The sequence below is a fragment of the Callorhinchus milii genome, unplaced genomic scaffold (genome assembly GCF_018977255.1).
Source record: "Callorhinchus milii isolate IMCB2004 unplaced genomic scaffold, IMCB_Cmil_1.0 Scaffold3, whole genome shotgun sequence".
In the NCBI taxonomy this organism is placed as follows: Eukaryota; Metazoa; Chordata; class Chondrichthyes; order Chimaeriformes; family Callorhinchidae; genus Callorhinchus; species Callorhinchus milii.
The window spans coordinates 14,264,705-14,279,485 of NW_024704744.1; the positions used below are offsets into that span (position 1 = coordinate 14,264,705).

General features: G+C 41.0%; 1 protein-coding gene across 1 annotated transcript; it reads left to right on the forward strand.

Moving 5' to 3' along the window:
- Positions 1-3,689: 3,689 nt before the first annotated feature.
- Positions 3,690-14,781, forward strand: rsad2 (radical S-adenosyl methionine domain containing 2). The gene is given in 6 exon segments (NM_001292704.1): positions 3,690-4,083; positions 5,175-5,336; positions 9,910-10,139; positions 10,794-10,943; positions 12,023-12,055; positions 13,320-14,781. Coding segments are annotated over 6 exon segments (1,044 nt in total). The 5' UTR covers positions 3,690-3,779; the 3' UTR covers positions 13,485-14,781.

A 14,781-nucleotide genomic window follows, 5' to 3' on the forward strand; every position in this document is an offset into this window, starting at 1 on the left:
TAACAACAAATTGCATTTATATACCGCCTTTTACGTCAGGAGATGACCAAGATTAGTAAGAATGTTACCAGCGATGAGTGAATCAAGAAACATTGGTGAGGTTGCAGCTTTTATTTCTAGAGTAGAGAAGATTGAGAGGAGACGGGAGAGTGGTGTTTAAGATTATAAAAGGATTTGATAAGGTGCATGGTAATAAGCTGTTTTCACTTGTCCATAACTAGACAACATAAATATGAGAGAGCTAGTGGTTGCCCTAATGGGAAGTTTAGGAGGAACATCTTCATGCAGTGGGTGGTGAAAATGTGGAACTGCTGGAAGCTGTGGTTGAAGCAAAAAGCATCAATGTATTTAGAGAAAGTGTGATGCATACATTAGGGAGAAGGGAACAGAGGGGAATAGTAGAGGGACATAGGGGTGGGGGCTTGTGTGGATTATTAATATTGTCAGGGACTAGTTGGACTAAATTGCCTGTTTCTATGTCGTATCACTGTTTACTTTATGTAACTTCAAATGCCTCAATATAGAGAAGTAACTTCCCCTTGCATACTGCAGTGTGAAAGTTTGTCAACAGTTTCTCCCAGGGACCCATCTCTTCTGTAAAGAACAACTTCTAGATGCACTTTTAGTAGGCATATTTTTGTGTGGCAAATAACACTCCCGCACAACTTTACACTCATCCGATGAACAAACTGACGCAGTTACCTACTAAGATAATAGATAACAAATGTTTGTAACATTTTGGGACATCTCGAAGGCATTATAAGGATGTATATCAAATGCAAGTTTTTTTTTTATTTTCCTACTTTTCTTTCAAAAACACCAGTTGTTTAAATAACCAAGGACATTTGCACTGATTTTGCATGTTCACTTACCCAAATTCTACAAGCAAAATGTTGTAATCTTTACCCTAATGTTTGCTAGGAATCTGTTTTATTTCATATATGTATCTATATAATGATCTGGATTTGGGAATCAAGGGAACATAAAATTGAGGGCATTGGAGAAGATGTGGACTCTTTGTTCATTCATTCAGTTGATAATGCATTAATAAGATGTTTCTTTGAGCTCCATAAAGGGACTTCGCTAGTTGATTTCACAGTCACATGCACCACCATCACTCACAGGGAGTTTTTCTTAACACAGAGGATGGTAGGATTATGGAATTCTCTGTCGCAAGCCCACTAAATCCAAAATTTGTTTTCTAAAGGGAATTAGATGTTTGAAAATGTCAAAGTGTTTTTTTCAGGTGGACTGGGTGTCTCATACATGTGGAATCCCATCACCGTATTTAAGAGGATCCCAACCAATCTGACATGCATGCCACCTACACATGGGAATTTCTGTTCTGGAATGGTCACCGGTGCCCTCTGTCTCCCACATCTGCCTCCATCTTTAAATCTTGCCTAAAAACCTACCCCTTTGACTCCACCTACCGTCATAACCCCCTGCCTCCCTCACTTGCTCAAGGTCCGACATCAACCCAGTGAAGCTCTCCATGACGTTACCCTACATAAAAGATCACAACTTAAATGCAAGTTTTAGTTATTGCATTTGGCTGTGCTGTGCCTGACTCTGAGTGAATGTATGATATTGACAGAAGGAATAAATGGGTGTCCAAAAACTGAAATACATGTGAATCTCTGGTATGGTAAAATTCAGTCATTTAAATGACTCAGAATGCCATTGTTGCCTTGTGTGTCATTGAGCCAGAATGACAGCATACCTAGTTGAATATTTCACAATCATGTTACTTTTATATAACCATGAGGCGTGTGAATGGAAACCAGAAATAATGCTTAGTAAATGAAATTCCAAAGACAAATAACTCAATTTCTGAGGCATTGCATTTCAAGACAAACTTAGTAAAGATAACATTCCTATTGTTTGAAATTGAACAAATTGGGATTAAAGTAGATGGTTCCAGTGCTAGTCCAAACATCAGCACATATAGACATGTCAAATAGTCAAATCAATCACTGTGTGCTGTAAACATTCTATGATTGTGAATCAGACGAATAAAACGAAAGGGAGTGGCAACATTATTCATATCTAATCGTGCTGTAACTTCTGACTCAGTGAAATCCGAACACATTTCAGAAATGAGATAAGGCAGTTTGTTGTGTGTGTGTTTGTGTGTAAGAGAAGGGAGAAGGCAAGTGAGAATGATCTTGGTTTAAGTTCAGTACAATATAAATCTACATTTATATAAAGTACTTGCATAATTAAAGTCCCGGTATGGAGCTTAAACCCCCCAATATTCAGGCTTAGAGGGTAAGAGTGCTTCCAACTGAGCCAGGTTCACACAACACACATATGCCTCTAAGAAATCATAATAATTTTTAAGGCAATATATATTAGGGAGACTCTTTGCTGCTGGAGAAGAAAAATTAGAACAGCGTGTTATTTACATATACAGGTAATGTGATCACATTTTCAGGAAATAATGGGCTTTAATTTTCAGAGGAGTAAACACTGTAATGTTTCTTTATATATTTGATAATTATGGTATTGTTCTCATTGGAGCAGAGAAGGTTAAGGGTAGATTTAATAGAGGTGTACAAAATTATGAAGGGGTTTGATAGAGTAGATAGGAAGAAACTGGTAACCAGGAGACATAGATTTAAGATAATTGGCAAAATAACCAGAGGGGAAATGAAGAGAAATATTTTTACACAGAGAGTTGTTATGATCTGGAATGCACTGCCTTAAACAGTAATAGAAACACATTCAATTACAACTTTCAAAAGGGGAATTGGATAGGTACTTGAAAAGTACCTCTCATCTCCTATCTTACCACACTCCATCATTAAATTCACCTCCCCCCCACCCCCCACCCCGCACAATCTCTTATTGTAAGAGACTGCTTACCCTTTATGATTATTTAACCCCCCCACCCTTTGGAACTCCATCCCACATTCCCTTCGCCTCGCTCCTTCCCTTGCCTCCCTTAAGGCACGTCTCAAGACCCTCCTCTTCGACTGAGCCTTCAGCTACCTTCCTACCCTCCCTGCCCTACACCCTCCCCGACGATCCCAACACAACCCCTCCCCCCACCACCCCCTCCTCACTCGGGTCCAACTCACTGACTGTCCAGCGTCTTGGGACATCGTCCTGACGTGAGAGGTGCTAAACAAATGCAATTTTGTGTTTTGTATCGTATTGTCACATGAAACCATCTTCAAGATTGTGATCACTGACTGACCCAATAACAAGCATTAAAAAATAATAATAATAATAATACGTGCATTTGCTATAGCTGCCTTTGGCTGTAAAGTGTAGTGACTGTGTGTTGCCAGGCACTGTTAATGACAACACAGCCAGCTGGGCTCATCAACAACTTGGGAGAAGCAAACTATAGAAATACTATAGAGGGGCAAAGTATAGAAATAATCTCTCTTATTCATTCTGCCAATACCAGTCATTGTTTAAAAACATTCTGTGTTACCAAGCGACTGGAATGGCAAATCTCGCACAGGAATCGACTAATTGAAGCCCGACCAGGCTCTGGAGAACAAGTTATCGAATTTAAAACATCTTCTTAAAAAGCAAAACCTGGAAAGGGCTGACGAGAAAGTGTTAGAAATGAAACTGTTTGCATTCCTGCAGAATTGGTTTCGATTTCTGTTCTGGGGAAACAGTAACTTGTGGTTCATAAACGTCAGTGTGTTTTTACACCAGTGGCTGAGAATATAAACAACAGACTTGGTCACAGGAAAGGCAGCTCTCAGTTGCTTTGGTGAGACATACAGATACTGGTTGACATCTCCCAGAGAATAAACATGTTCGAGGCTGAGAGATTTATTAAGCTACTGCTGCAGCTTTGCATGGTCAAGGTGGGCGAGATAGGCAAGTATTTGGGGAAGATTATTGGTTGCATTAGCTTCAGTGGGAGATGGATTTCCCGGAGAGAGAATAGGAACAAGGGGAAAGAGCCGGACCAGAGCGTGATTCCTACCAGTGTGAATTATCACTTCACTCGGCAGTGTAACTACAAGTGTGGCTTCTGCTTCCACACTGCCAAGACATCCTTCGTGCTGCCGCTGGAAGAAGCTAAGAGAGGGCTGCAACTACTAAAGGAAGCTGGTAAGAAAGAAGCTGCTGATAGCGCACTGCCGTGGAGTTTGCAACGCGTATAATAATAATAATAATAATAAATAATAATAATCATAATAATCCTTGCATTTGATGCAACGCTCATTATTATTCCGTCGCAAAACCTAAATTGCATTTTAAAAAAAATAAGTAATGCGGTGCCTAGTGTGGGATAAATTGTTGAGTTTTTCTGCATCTATGATTAAAGCTATAAGTGAGTCAATGGGACTGGCTGTACTATTGTCTTAACGTTAGAGAGATGAAGTTGTTTACAGGTACTATGGTCTCCTAACCATCACTTTAACATTCCTGTGTAAAACTGTATTGTGTTTAGGAAAAGAATACACATTTTAATACAGAGATGTATTAAAGCTTCTGCTCTAGGTTTGCATGTTCAAAGTGAGAGAGGTGTCTGAGTGGTTGAGCAACTCTACTTAGAAGTTCTAGGAGGGTAAACTCATAGGTGATCCTGTGGGGTTTTTTACGTACGAGTACTGCAGGACACCAAACACTTGAAGTGAAGGGTAATGAGCTGTCACAGGTAACCAATACAGAGTCTTTCCTGTATGATTCCTGTGAAATTTATCAGATGTTAGAATAGGTTTATGAGTGACTTGCCACTCCCTCATGGTGGACTGCAGAAGCCACTCCTTCAGACACGTAGGCTGAAACTTGAGCTTCGTCATTAGTTAATTGATTTATTCTATGAATTTTACCACTGATAGTCCGTGCATTTCATATAAGTGCCTTGATCATGTCGTCGAAATGTCTCAAAGCGCTTCACGGGATATACCGTAAAGTGGATTGACTGTGTATTTTGTGGTAGCCAGTTTGTGCACAGCAGTGTCCCACAAACAGCCACGGAGTGAGTGACCAATTTTGTTTGGGGATTGTTGGCCAGGACACCGGGAAAAACTCCCTTCTCTTTTCGAATAGCCCTATGGAATCTTTAACAGGATTTTATTAGTATCACCCATTTTATTAATGATATGGAGTTCTTTTTCTAACCACATCTTTCCAAAAGCATTACACGATTAGTGGTGTAGACTGGTGATGTAGAATTCATTGTTTGATTTGCGCAGGTATGGAAAAGATCAACTTTTCTGGAGGAGAACCTTTTCTACACAATCGTGGGGAGTTTGTGGGGAAGCTGGTACAGTACTGCAAACAAGACCTCCAACTGCCGAGTGTCAGCATTGTCAGCAATGGAAGCCTGATTACGGAAAAATGGTTTAAAAACTATGGTAATTATTTCCGTGTTGTTAGCAGCATACAGAAACAGGAACAGGCAGAGGCTATTCAGTCTATCAAGCTTGCTCCACCAGTAGTGTTCCACAGGATCGGTATCGGGACCACTGTTGTTCACAATATACATTAATGATTTGGATTCAGGAATCAGCAATACATTTTCAAAATTTGCAGACGACACCAAATTGGGGGGAGTAGTCAATACAGAGGAGGACTGCAACAAATTACAGCAAGATATTAATAAACTTGCTGAGTGGGCATTTAAATGGCAAATGCATTTCAATGTAGAAAAATGCGAGGTGGTACATTTTGGTAGAAGAAATAAGGAAGTCACATACAGAGGAGAATAAGGAAGTCACATACATGGGGCAGAGGAGCAAAGGGATCTAGGGATACACATACACAATTCACTAAAAGTAGCAACTCGGGTTAATAAGGTCATAAAAAAGGCAAACCAGGCATTGTGGTTCATTTCTAGAGGGATAGAAATAAAAAGTAGGGAAGTTATGGTAAACTTCTATAGAACCTTGGTTAGACCACACGTAGATACTGTGTGCGGTTCTGGTCCCCACATTATAGAAGGGATGTAGAGATGCTGGAGAGGGTGCAAAGGAGATTCACAAGAATGATCCCAGAACTGAGAGGTTATACCTATCAGGAAAGGTTGAACATGCTTGGACTCTTCTCTTGAAAAGAGAAGGGTAAGGGATGACCTGATAGAGGTCTTTAAAATGATGAAAGGTTTTGATAGGGTAGACATGGGGAAGATGTTTCCACTTATGGGGGAGATCCAAACCAGGGGTCATCAATATAAAATAGTCACAAATAGATCAAATAGGGAAGTTAGAAGCAATTTCCTTACACAGAGAGTAGTGGGAATGTGGAACATGCTACCATAGGGAGTTGTTGAGGCAAATAGCATAGATGTATTTAAGGGGAAGCTAGATAGGTACAGAAAGGAATAGAAGGTTATGCTTGAAGGCTTAGTTGAGGAAGGGCAGGAGGAGGCTCATGTGGAGCATAAACATTGGCATAGACCAGTTGGGCCAAATGTCCTGTTTCTGTGCTGTATATTTTAATATATTCTAATATAGTTTATGAATCTGTTACCATTACCATAGTATCATACAAATATACATCACAGTAGGATGGCATATGGCTCATTTAACAAACTATTATACTTATAAAGATTACGTTTATAACAACTCAGTGGGTGTAAAACAGAACTTTTGCAGAATTTTTATAATCTCCACTATCACTTTTAAATGCACTTGAAGAGCACGTTGAGGACAAACACCAAGAAGTATACCCGTACACAGATTAATGCAGTATGGTTGTGTATATGATACCATGAACCACTCCATCCTCCTCCACCACCTCTCTGACCTCAACCTTCTATCCATGAATGGTTCAGGTCTTATCTCTCACAGCTTCTACAATTTGCCTCCGCCAACAGTTTCTCTTCCAGCCTCTGCACAGTCTTGTGGGGTGTTCCTCAGGGCTCTGTTCTCGGTCCCCTCCTCTTCAACCTGTACGTGCTCTGCCTTGGTGACATCATCTGCAAACATGGGGTCAATTTCCACATGTAAGCAGATGACATCGAACTGTATTTCTACCTCCACCCTCAATTCCAGGACCACTGCTGTCCTGATAGACTATCTGTCTGACATGAAGTCCTGGATGAGAGCCAACTTTCTACAGCTGAATGTCAGTAAGATCGAGGCCCTCCTGATTGGCTCACGCCAGCACCCCCGCACCTCTAGCACTGGCAGCATTAGCATCCACGGTTGCACTCTCCACCTCACCAAGCCAGTTAGGAACCGGCATCTTGTTCGCCTTCAACTGCCTTTCTCCCCCATATATATCCCATGACCCACTCTGCCTTCCCTCACCACCGCAACATTGCCTGACTGCCACATCCCTCAGGCCGCCGAAACCCTCATACACACATTTGTCACCTCAAGGCTTGACTGTGGAAACTCCCTCTTTGTCGGCCTCCCCAACGCTTCCCTCCACAAGCTATAGATCATCCAGAACTCTGCAGCTCATGACCTCTTCTGCACCAGGCTCGTTGACATCATCACCCTCACTCGGCTCCATTGGCTCCCATCCCTCAGAAGATAGAATTCAAAATCCTCATTCTCACTTTCAAGGCCCTCCACGGCCTTGCCCCCTCCTACATCTTTGACCTGCTGACCTCCTACCAACCTGTCTTCTCCCTCCACTCAGCAGGCTCTGGCCTGCTCCAGGTCTCCCCCCGAAACCGCCCTATCATCATCAGCGACCGGGCTTTCAGCCTTCTGCACCAGACTTCGGAATTCCATCCAATAATCTATTCACCTCGCTCCCTCTCTTGCCTCCTTCAAGACATGATTCAAGACCCTCATTTTTGACCATGCCTTCAGCCGCCCTCCTTCATCCCAACTCTGTCCCCCACACTCAGGTCCTGTTCCCTGACTGTTCAGCCCATTGGGATGTCCTCCCGACGTAAAAGGCGCTTTACAAACATAATTTTGTTGTTGGTATTGAAGTACCTCACTCCTGGTACCGTCCTGGTAAATCTCCTTTGCACCCTATCCAATGCCTTGACATTCTTCCCAAAGTCTGGTGCCCAGAACTGAACACTGTACTCTAGTTGAGGCCTAACCAGTGTTTTATAAAGGTTTATCATAACTTCCTGCCTTTTGTATTGTATGCCCATATTTATAAAGCCTTGTATCCTGTATGCTTTTTATCTCCCTGTTCTGCCACCTTCAAAGATTTACTTATATGATCCCCCAGGTCTCTCTGTTCCTTCACCCCCTTTAAGATTGTACCATCAGCTTATATTCCCTCTCCTCATTCTTCCTTCCAAAATGCATCACTTCGCATTTCTCCACATTAAACTTCATCTGCCACGTTTCTGCCCATTTTACCAGTCTGTCTATGCCCATTTGCAGTGCTACAACAACAACAACAACAACAACAAGATTCCATTTATAGAGCGCCTTTCACGTCAGGAGGACGTCCCAAGGCGCTGCACAGTTGGGTCATGACCCGAGCAGGGGGGAAATGGTCAGGGTGAGGGGAGGGAAGGGAGGGAGAGAGGAGGGGGAAATGGTCAGGGTGAGGGGAGGGAAGGGAGGGAGCGAGGAGGAGGAAGAGAGTCGAGAGGGGAGCTGAAGGCACGGTCAAAGAGAAAGGTTTTGAGACCGGCCTTGAAGGAGGAAAGGGAGGAAGCAAGGCGAAGGCACTGGGGGATGGAGTTCCAGAGCCTTGGGGCTGAGAGGCTGAAGGCCCGACCACCGATAGTAGGGCGGTTGGGGCGGGGGACGTGGAGCAGACCGGAGCCAGAGGAACGGAGGGTACGGGCAGGTAGGTAGGGGGATAGTAGGTTGGAGAGGTAGGAGGGAGCAAGGCCGTGAATGGCCTTGTAGGTGAGGATGAGGATCTTGAAATCAATCCTCTGGGGGATGGGGAGCCAGTGGAGGCGAGCGAGGGTAGGAGTGATGTGGTCCCGAAGCCTGGTGCGGGACAGTACACGAGCTGCAGAGTTCTGAATGACCTGCAGCTTGTGGAGGGAGGTGGCGGGAAGGCCGGCGAGGAGAGAGTTCCCATAGTCCAGCCTTGAGGTGACAAAGGCGTGAACCAGGGTTTCAGCAGCGTGAGGGGTGAGGTAGTGCCGTAATCTGGCGATATTCCGGAGGTGATGGAAGGCGGTGCCAGTTGTGGTGCGGATGTGAGGGAGAAAGGACAGCTCAGGGTCGAACAAAACGCCGAGGTTCCTGACTGGCTTTGAGAGGTGGAGAGTGCAGCCTTGGATGCTGATGGTGTCAGCGCCTGAGGTGCGGAGGCGCTGACGTGAGCCAATCAGGAGGGCCTCGGTTTTTCGCACGTTGAGCTGAAGAAAGTTGTCTCTCGTCCAGGACTCGATGTCGGACAGGCAGGCTGTCAGGACATCGGTGGTCGTGGAGTTGAGAGTAGAGGAGGAAAGGTAGAGTTGGGTGTCATCCGCATACATGTGGAAGTTAACCCCATGTTTGCGGATGATGTCACCGAGGGGGAGCATATAGAGGGTGAAGAGGAGGGGACCGAGGACAGAGCCCTGAGGGACACCACATGAGACAGTACGGGGGGTGGAGGAGAAGCCATTCGTTGAGACGAAGTGAAGACGGTGGGAAAGGTAAGAGCTAAACCATTCATGCTACTATCCTCCTCACTGTTTACTACTTTTCCGAGCTTTGTATCATCTGCAAACTTGGAAATTGTACTCCCTCTACCCAAGTCCAGGTCATTCATATAGATCACAAACAGCAGTGGTCCCAATACTGACCCCTGGGGGACAACACTGCACACCTCCCTCCAGTCAGAAAAACAACTATTCACCACTACACTGCTTTCTGTGTCCCAGCCAGACTGTGCTGGCACTGTCCCTTTAATACCGTGGGCTTCTATTTTGCTTTCAAGTCTCTTATGTGGCACTTCATCTCTTCATTTTCTTCCATAATATTTTAAAACTTAACCTTACACTGAATTTTACTAATTATATTGCAGGGCCTCAATGTTTATGATTAAGCATTCATATTACAGGTGAAGATCTGGACATCTTGGCTGTTTCTTGTGACAGTTTTAAAGAGGATACCAATCGCCTGATAGGCCGTGGACAAGGAAATAAAAATCATATCAAGAACCTCCTGAAAGTCAGACAGTGGTGCAGAGATTACAGAGTAGCTTTTAAAGTCAACTCTGTTGTTAACACATTTAATTTTGAAGAGGATATGAATGAGCAGATCAGGATGCTGAATCCAGTGCGATGGAAGGTAATTCAAACCATTCAAAACATTTAATTTCTTAGCAATGTTAACGTGTGAATTACAGCTTATGTATAAAGAAAAACTGACTATAATTGGAGCTTTTGTTAACTAGAACAGAGGGTATATGATAGAGGTGTTTAAAATTCTGAAAGGGCAAAGGACATGACAACATAAATCTTTCTTTTATTTGGGGAAAAATTTGGGGGCATAAACTCAGGATGTTATCAGGAGCATCAGGGTAGAGGTTTACAAGGAGTTTTCACTCAGAGGCTTGTTGGGATGTGAAATGTATGACCATAATTGACCATTGAAGTTGGAACAAAGTAAGGCTTCAAAATAAAACTGTTGCTCCATTTAACGCATAGTAATAATATACTGTATAATTATACATTTGTGCTCCATCTCTGACATATTATTTCATGGTTAGGCCAGTGCGTTACCACTGGGAGTAATATTTTATGGTTAGGCCAGTTTAGCAATGCTATGACAATTTTATACAGAGAGGCCACAGAGGTGAGAGTTATAGAAACTGCAAAAATTATGAAACTGAAAAATTATGTTTGTTCCCAGAGAACTGGAGAAAACATAAATGATATGAGTAGATAGATAATTTTGCAGAATGAGTAGTTCCTAAATGATATCTTTATTTAAAAAATGCAGGTATTTCAATGCTTGTTGATTGATGGGGAAAATGCTGGAGAAGACGCCATTAGACATGCAGCAACATACGTAATCAGCAATGACGATTTTAATCGGTATTTGGATCGGCACAAAGGGATTGAGTGCCTTGTGCCTGAATCCAATGAGAAGGTAAGATATAACAAACAACAACAAATTACGTCAGGAGGACATTCCAAAGCGCTGACAATAAACATGCAGAATGTAGGGGGGAAAAGAGAACATGGATTTAAAATGGTAGTGAGGTTTCAGTCATTTTCCTGGGTGTTACTCCCAGAAATCTGACTGGACTTTGGGTTTACTTCAACTAGCAGTCACGTTAGCAATATTCTGCAAATTTGCAATTCATTTCAATACAATTTGGAACTTCTCGAGTGCTAGTGACATTCAGCTATAGGCCTGGTGGTGTGATGGTCACAACTCCACTGGTAACTTACTTCTATCAACCAAAATGGCAATAGATATATATTTTGAAGTTAGGAAGAAAGATTTTTCAAAACCGTATTTTATAACTTAATATTTTGAAGAAATCCCAATTTGTTCTTTATATTTAATAGCATCCATTTACTACTTTCTACTTTAAGAATTGTTTGCTGGCTGAATTAACATAATTCAGAGGGCTGTTAGAGTTTGTTATTATCATAAGTGGCTATGAGGTAGAAACAATAGAATCATTCAAAAGGGTAAGAACCTGAAATGTAAAGACATTAAGAGATATAAGGAGAGCTGGAAAGTGGAATTAATTAGAATAGGTAGCAGTAGTACAGACATGATGGGCTGAAAGGCCTCTTTCTATTTAAATTTTTACGGTGCCACCCAATGAATATTGTGTACAATGCAAGATTCATATAAAATGAATACACATAGCATACACATAACCATCTTACATCAAATACTTTGGCCCTGAGTCTGATGTTTTTGCACACAAAACTGAGGAATAGATGTAAGCTTCATTCAGCCTAAATCTTGTGCTTGGTCTTTGCCATCTGTTGTCCTTGATGAGGGCATAACTTTATACATGTTTTGTACCTGTAGCTTTTAGATAATTTGTCATCATTTTATTTCTCTGTGTTTGTTTCATCCTTACTACTTTTATGGGCACAGGCATTCATTCCTGTAGAATTAATAATACTTTCTGCGTCTCAGTTGTATTGAAACGTAAACAGTGCTTTTCTCTTTATTTCTAACTCCTGTCTCTAACTGCCCCGCAGATGCGAGACTCTTACCTCATCCTTGATGAATATGTAAGTATTGTGTTAGTGCACCAGTTCCCTATATACTAGTTCACTAGTTCTTCACCTCCCTACTTCTCCAATCTGCTCACACCCCACTCCTCTACCTGCCCCTTTGCTTAGACAGCTCAGACCTTCTGCACATAGAATCATAGAATTATACAGCATGGAACGAGGCCATTTGGCCTATTGTGTCTGTGAAAAGAGCTATCCATTTCAGGTAATGCATTCCAGATCCGAACAACTCACTGTGTAAAACAAATTCTCCTCACCTCCCCTTTGTTTCTTTTAACAACTATTTTAAATCGGTGTCCTCGGGTTACCGACCCACCCGCCCGTGAATTGGTAACCCGAGGACACCGATTTAAAATAATTGTTAAAAGAAACAAGAGGGGAGGTGAGGAGAATTCTTTCTCCCCCCCAACCCGCTGTTCCACCATCGGTAGCCGTTCTTTCAGCCAGCATGCTCCAACCCTCTGGAACGTTCTGCCTCAAACCCTCTGCCTTGCCCGTCTTCAAAGCATATCTGACGACTGCAGAGTCACCTCACCCTTCTCCCTGGCTCTTCATCAAAATGCACCATTATTAAGCTCCCCAAGATTACCCTCATGAAGGGCGCTAAATAAATGCAAGTTGTTGTTCTATCCTTTTTAAGCATTCCAAATATTTGATCAAAATCTGGCTGTTGTTGACACTACTTGCTTTGCAATCATACAAGAACTTGAGGCAACACAAACTTCCATCTATATAGTATCTTTCACATAGGATAACATCTTGAAGTGTATTGTGGAGAAAATATAAATTACTGAGCGAGTGAGAAGAGTGGGTTCATGATGACCAAAACCACAGTCAAAATATGTTTTCCTTAGAGTGCAGGGAAAGATGTTCAAGGTTAAGGGGTTTTTGGAGTGTTGAGTATACACAGGTTCAGAGCTCAACTAGTTCAGTGCAGGAACAAATCTTTAACAATGATCTCCTCTTGTTAGTAAATCTGTGGAAATAAACTTTACAATTTCAATTAATGAGTGTAAAATAATTTTTTTTAGCCTACCCCATAATTTTTTAACCTACCCCATAAAGTTATTCTTCAAACGTTTCTTACTCGAGGTATAAATTGGGTGGACATCAGAATTTATCCTATGTGAAAGTGCACTCTACATGCTGTGGCCAACAAAGAAATATAACTGAACAAGGCATAATTGATGAACTTCATTCAGTGAGTTTTAAAAATGTGAACAATTTCCAATTTTTAATTTCCCTTCTTACTGTGTTTCAGATGCGTTTCCTGGACTGCACCAAAGGCAGAAAAGATCCATCTAAATCCATCCTGGACGTCGGTGTTGAAAATGCTATTACATTCAGTGGATTTGATGAAAAAATGTTCTTTAAACGAGGGGGAAAATACTTGTGGAGCAAAGCTGATATGCGCTTGGAATGGTGATCAGTTGTTGCATATAGAACTTGTATATTGGCCAATAGTATTCATCCTTTCTGTAAGTGCTGTACGACTGATTAAGATTAGTGCCTCTTAGTTTTGTACAAAGCAAATTAGTCCATACGTTTAATATTTTAAGCATTCGTTTTTTAAAATTTTCTAAGGCAATGCATTTACCTTTTCTAGTACATTAAAATTATAAGCTAATTACTGACCAGATTGAAATTGTATTTCTTCTCCTAACACAAAATTGCAATGAAATTTAGACCTTATATTATAGCACCAAAGCAAGTATAAGTTTTTTGTTTTGAACCGTCTTCTAATTGTTTCAGAATACCGTTGAATTTAAAGAAGGAATTGAATATCTAGACTCAATACCTGGGCTATATTTCTTTCACTCCAGCTAAGAAATGGACTTCAGGGTTAAATTTTTGTAATGTGATGTATTTTCTAGTGCACATTATATGGTGTGGAAACACCACTAAATTAGCCACAGGATTTTTCATAACATTTCTGGGGTCACGCTGCCCTTTATTACTGTGTGTTAAGAGAAATTGATTTATTTGTTATTCCCACTTCCTGATTTGAATGGTCACTTCTGTATATCAACCAAGTCCAGCTATATTATTTCAGACATTCTTTGGCTGTAAAATCAGTTTAAAAACTGTGCTTCCTTTCACTTCCAAAAAACGATGGTTCAGAGAGACAGAAAATATATTTTGTACTTAGAAGTTAGAAATGAAAAAAGTGAAAGGTGGTAGCAAAATAAGTAAAAAGAAGAGTAAGTTTAAATAGAAAGATAACAGTGACATAACAAGCATAGAGTTTTTATTAAATGCATATTTTAATATATTTTTTATATGTTTTATGTATTTTAGTCATTTTTAAAAGTCACACGATCAAATTGATTTGTATTTCAAACTTTAATATGAATTTAAACATTTTTTAAACCATAAATGAATAGTTCTGTGAATATTTTATATTTGTTTATTTAAATGCTATGGGCCTATTTACCAAAGTTAAGACTCATACAGTATAAAACAAACTATGATATAAAATCCGATCAAATACAAAAACTGCAACTAAATGAGATGAATGTTACTAGATTTGTCCTTTTCTTCCCCGGTTTACTTCGTGAATTTTTCAAATATGCAATTAATTGGTGTGTCATTGTTACAACTTTTTAAAAATCTGTCAGACATTAATTTGTTTGGGTCTTCTCAGCATTATGTGAAACATTTATGCATTTACATGTTGGTAAATAAAATTTGGTTTTAACAGGTGAAAATACCTTTTCTTCCCC